At 39.1% G+C, this 6,000-nt stretch overlaps 1 protein-coding gene across 1 annotated transcript in view; it reads left to right on the forward strand.

The window, feature by feature from the left end:
- Positions 1–2,638, forward strand: part of Rnf13 (ring finger protein 13) — a 105,287-nt gene extending 102,649 nt beyond the window's left edge. Inside the window, exons 9-10 of the mRNA XM_032898353.1 lie at positions 457–537; positions 1,002–2,638. Of these exons, the coding sequence (XP_032754244.1) occupies positions 457–537; positions 1,002–1,366 (446 nt within the window). The 3' untranslated portion in view covers positions 1,367–2,638. The remainder of the gene's footprint in view (positions 1–456; positions 538–1,001) is intronic.
- The last annotated feature ends 3,362 nt before the right edge of the window (positions 2,639–6,000 follow it).

The following is a 6,000-nucleotide window of genomic DNA, read 5'->3' on the forward strand; positions in this document are numbered from 1 at the left end:
TTCATGTCAAATATATTTTAATTAACATTAAGTGTTTGAATGTTTTAATGTGCTTTTGCATGTGTGTGTGTAGTAGGGTAGGGATATATGCAGTCAGTGCATTCCTACTTAGCATTCCTCTATTCGGTCCTATCACCATCCCCCAAATTGTCTTTTAGTGTAAAATATTTCAAAACTAACATTTAAATGCTTAAGTAAAACACTAATGTAACTGTGATTCCAATGAAAATCCTTGACAAACACAATCAACGTAAACAACTCTGACAACTAATTTTAATTGCCTGAGTTGAGTAAAAGGCTAATTACTTAAAACTTCAGGTTCCTGAACTTGAAGTAGCTCTTTGAGCCAGATAGAAAAACAAAGGCATCATTTAGAGAGAATCAACAAGCATTTACAATTAAAGTCTATAAAGTTTTGATGGCTCTGTGACATTTTTATTTATGTTTCTGTTACAGGAGATGAGTATGACGTGTGTGCTATTTGCTTGGAGGAATATGAAGATGGAGATAAGCTCAGGATCCTTCCCTGTTCCCATGGTACGAGTACGCACACAGTGCTTTGAGTTTGCATATAATTCGATTTTGAGTTCTGTATAAAGGGAGAAGGGAGAGCAATGCCACAATAAAGGATAGGTGTGATTCTATAAAAATGCACTAACTTCTAATATGCACATACAATGTGAACAGATCACTACACTAAATAAACATAGCAAGAAATTAAATGTAATAGTCTCTTCATACTCTAGTGTGATGCATACTTGCTTAACTCAAGAGAAATATCGATGGATCTTAGTTTCTATGTGTCAGTGTCATCCTTTTGTGTTGTGATAAGAAGAAAATATTGCATAAAATACCAAATTTCAGTACCTGTTAATACTGAGGTCATGTACTTCTTCATAAAGAGCATCTTATGCCCTGCTGAACTGAATCAAGCGTTGTATTTGAAACTAAGTGCTCTTAATAGAACTGTTGTACTGAAGATGTGTATTTTGCTTCAACAGCTTATCATTGCAAGTGTGTAGATCCCTGGCTAACTAAAACCAAAAAGACCTGTCCAGTCTGCAAACAAAAGGTTGTTCCTTCCCAAGGTGACTCGGACTCTGACACAGACAGCAGTCAGGAAGAGAACCAAGTGTCAGAGCACACCCCTTTACTTCCACCCTCAGCTTCTGCCAGGACCCAGTCATTTGGGTCTCTGTCAGAATCCCACTCACATCACAACATGACAGAGTCTTCAGACTACGAGGACGACGACAATGAAGAGACCGACAGCAGTGATGCAGACAATGAAATTACTGACCACAGTGTTGTGGTCCAGCTGCAGCCTAATGGTGAGCCGGATTACAACATAGCAAATACTGTGTGACTGACTTTCAGGTGGTTGGTTTATTTCCCTTAAAATGTTTATTTAGGTATATGATTTCATTTTTCTGCTCCCTTTAGAAGTTTCTGTAGAAATAACTTACTTTTCAGTTTTCTAGTGTAATCAAGTCCTGAACCAGGCTATTTGATCTCTGATACTTATGTCCAGTGGTATCCAGCCACTCTACTAACCAGTAACAGACTGGTGCTGTAACTCAGGCATCACTTTAGCTCTGGGGATGACGAGATGTAGCCAAGGACACTTACAAATCCTCAGTGTAGCTTGAAATGGAGCCCTAGATCACAGTATGCAGATGTCTTCTTACACACGAGGTCTGCCAAGGTCATCTAGCATGAGCTAAACAACTCTCCCTTTCATAAAGTTGCCTCGTGCTGTTGGGTTGGCACATGTCCCTTCTGACAGTCCCTCGGTGTCATGATGAATGCGTGGCAACAGCAGTTTATTTCCCTTCACAGTACCACAGAGAAACTAAAAGATGTCATCTTCCTTTCTATTCCTGAGTAGTTTTTCCTCATAGGAAAGGTCTAGTGTTTGTTGACTTCAAGTGCTTTGTTTTAAGGTTTTCAAAACCATTATAGTGTTATGAGTTTGATTCCACAGGAACGTCTCTGGACCTCACTTTCCATATTTCAGTATACTTTTGTGTTGTGATTAAAAAATGCTGCATCAAAAAACCAAATTTCAGCACCTGTTAATACTGAGATCACATACCTCTTCATAAAGAGCATCTTATGCTAACTAGCCCTGCTGAACCATGTGCAGAGGAAATTGTTCAAGTATTGGATTTGAAAATAAGTGCTTTTGTTTAATAGACCTAATGTATTGAGGCAATGTATTATGAAAAGCGAAATTATATAACACTGTAACTATGTAGAAAATATACTTATATAATCAGAATGCTAAGACTTTTTATATGGCCTTGTATGATGAGAGCTTCAATGTTAATAAATGTTTTCCACTTTAAAAGCCACAAAGTATTTGTTCTGATGAACTTTTATCACGCTTGCCTTATATGCAGGGTGCTATAAAGGAAAATGATAAAGGTCATTCATCACCTTAGGATTGATACAAGGTTACTCACGCATTACAAACAGTTAGGCTTTTCCACCAAAATTAACACTATAGCCAAAAATCATCTCCTATCTCTTCAATAATGTAAATTAGGGTATTTTGTTGTAAATTGTGATAAATTCTTTACAGTAGATTCATTTAGTGACATGGAAAATTGAATAAAATCATGTAATATTATAAGTATATCAGGTGTATGAGCATTTCATTATCTTTTTAAAGTGGTGTATTTTAAGAGAAACATAACACTAGGAAAAGAAAATTTAATTTTTAATTGTTTCTCTTTAAAAATTTTATACTGTTTGTTTCTTTGTTATTTGTTTGTTTGGTTGGTTAGTTTCCTTTGGTTTCATTTGGTTTCTTGAGCCAAGGTTTCTCTGCATAGCCTTGGCTGACCTGGAACTCTCACTCTGAGTTTGAGGCCAACCTCAAACTCAAGAGATCCTTCTGCCTCTGCCTCCTGAGTGCTGGGATTAAAGACCTGTACTACCACCGCCAGATCTTTCTTTCTGTTTCTTTTTAAACATTATTTACTATAGTAATGAAAGCAACATGGTACTGACACAAATATACATAGATGAACAGACCAAACAGAGAACCCTGTAAGCTCTGAGCTTACAGCCACTTGATTTATAACAAAGATGTTACAAATACACATTGGAGAAAGGACAGCATCGTCAACAAATGGGGCTGAGAAAACTGGGTATTCATATACAGAAGAATAAAACTTAAACCTTATCTCTTACTTTGCACAAAAACCAATTCCAAATATAGTGTTTGTTAGATCTGCAATTCTGAACTACTAAAGGATATAGATATAGGAATAAGTAAGGACTTTCTGTGTAGGACTCTAGATGCTCAGGGAATAAGGCCAACAAAGGAAAATGTTAATAAGTGAAGAGGCAGCCTATAGAATGGAAGAAAAATCTTTGCCAGACATCTGATATCATTTTGATGTATATATAAATATATGGAACTTAAAATAAAAAATGGAAACAACCTGATTAAATAATGATCTAGGGAACTGAACAGAGTTCTCAAAAGAAGAAACAAAAATATGTAATAAATACTTTAAGTGTTCAACATCTTATTCAAGCCTGAATGGCTGTTGTCAAGAGCAAATGATTGCAAATGCTGAAAGTACTGTGGAGAAGGAAAACGTATTCACTGCTTGTGGGAATGTAAGCTGAGTAACTACTATGGGCATCAGTGTCAGTATCTCAAAAACCAAAAAGCAGGACAGTGCTGTATGACCCAGCTGGACACATACCCAAAGGGTTCCATACCCTACAGCAGAGGTACGTGGACCTCCATGTTTATTGCAGCTCTATTCACAATATACAGGAAATGGAACAGCTTAAATGTCGGTGAATGAAGAATAGATAATGAAAATGTACATATATACAATGGGATTCTATCCAATGGTAAAGGTAAAGAATAAATTCACTAAAATTTCAGGAAAAAATGGATCTGGGAAATAGCATACCGAGTGAGTTAACCCACGGTCAAGAAAGACACACACTGTATGTTCTCCTGTAGAGCAGTGTGTTTAACATTAAGTGCTGGTAAAGGCCAGAAAGCAAGGAATGCATGTGGGAAGGGGGTGTGTGTGTGTGTGTGTGTGTGTGTGTGTGTGTGTGTGTGTGTGTGTGTGTGTGTGTGTGTGTGTTAGGATTGAACACAGTGGGCATTAAAGTTAAAAGGTGGGGGATACTAGGGATAGGAAGGTCTGCACAAGAGGAGGGGATGGGGGAATAGGGTGGCAGAGGTGGAGGAGGAAAGGATAATCAATACTAAGGATCTATAGGAAACCCACATGCTTACGTGTTTTATAAGCTTATTGGAACAACAAAAAAAGATTGGTCATAGGTATCCTCTATGGATAGGTAATGTTCCTCCCCAAAGCCATGGAATAAAGGTATGGAATACTTCCTATGGATTGTTGAATGGTGGCGAGGGGAAGGAATTCAAACAATTCAGTTCAAGGTCACTGGTACTGACCTTGGTTGCCCACTTGAACCCGATTAATGCTTTTGCTGGAGACATCACATTCTCTGGTCATGAGAGGAATGAGGCTGGAGCAGAGCTGGAAGATTCCTTCACGGTGCCAGACTACTGGGTAAGGAAAGTCATTAATGCTGCTACTCGGCTAACACCCAAGAGCTGTCATAATGACTTGATAGGGAAGGTGTCTCCCCTTAGGAAATTGTGGCGACTACTATGGGGATACCAACTGTTTGAGGCCTGCTGTACAAGAAGGAAATTGTGCCTGGTTCTGTAAACCTAGTTAAGAGTCCATGGGTGGAGAGATCATAGGCCTTATATACATCCTACTACTGTTTTACTAAATCTTCATGTTAAATTGGCTTACAAATACTCGTGTTTATATCTATATACTGGTGGTGCCTAGCCTTCACCCGAAAAACTTGAGAGCAGAGGACAGAGGTTAACAGAAATCCATCAATACCAAAATGTTGAGAATACATGACCGTGGTGTGCTCAGTTCTTAGCAGAGCAGCCAGGATCACTTCCGTCATGGCTCAGAGAACATCCTGGAAGAGAGTTTGGAAAGAGGGTGCCTAAAAGCCAGAGAATGGGAGAAATCAAAGCAAACGGAGGACTCCTACACATGGCATAGCTGTCATTCATGAACTCCCTGCAGCTGTGGTTCATCTGCACAGGACTGGCCCGGCCACAGTTTATGATGGATTGGGGAGAGGGCCCTGAAGCCCCATGCCTCCCTGAGGGACTACTGGCAATCAACAGTGTTGGAAGAGGTATAATTTCCTTCAGTGGTGTGATCTCCCCTACAGTCTCCTGAGCCATGGACTCTTGACGCGGAGTTTGCAGAACCAGGCACAGTTTCTTTCTTGGACAGCATGCCTCCCATCAGACACTAATAAGCTGCAATACAGAAAGCTATCTGGGCATGCCACTTCTTTAATCCTAGCACTGGGAGATAGAGGCAGGCCACCAGGCAAGACTACATATGAGGCCTTGTCTCAAAGTAAGTTTTACTATGAAAAAATGAACTTAGTTTCAAAATCTGAGATCTTAGTTAAAAAGAGATTTGTTCTTAATGTACAAATTTATATACAAAATATATTTCTGGCAGTCTGAAAACTGATTGATAGAATTCAAACCATCAGTTCAAAATGAATAAATGGGATAGAAAAAATTTACACAGAGGCTATCTGGTTTCAAGATTAAAGTACTTCCAGGTCTTAAAACAATGAAGAGTATGTCAGTGACAAAGGTGACAGGATTTGCTGATGTTCAGCCTGGACAGGATGAACCATCCACAACTCCTCGTGCACACCAGCTGCTGGGAGCTTGACAAACACTAACAGTGACACATTAAGGAAGGTGAGCCCACTGATTTTCTGGTAATCCCTTTGAACTATGACTGGACAGTAACTATCCAGAGCTTTGGTCTCCTTGTGGAGAACTGCACACATAATGCGATCCTTCTGCCTTTGTTAACTGACAACATGAAGTGTCACAGTTAACCTAAGTTCACATATTGAGGAACAGCTTAAATATTCAAG

The sequence above is a fragment of the Rattus rattus genome, chromosome 3 (assembly GCF_011064425.1).
Source record: "Rattus rattus isolate New Zealand chromosome 3, Rrattus_CSIRO_v1, whole genome shotgun sequence".
Lineage (NCBI taxonomy): Eukaryota > Metazoa > Chordata > Mammalia > Rodentia > Muridae > Rattus > Rattus rattus.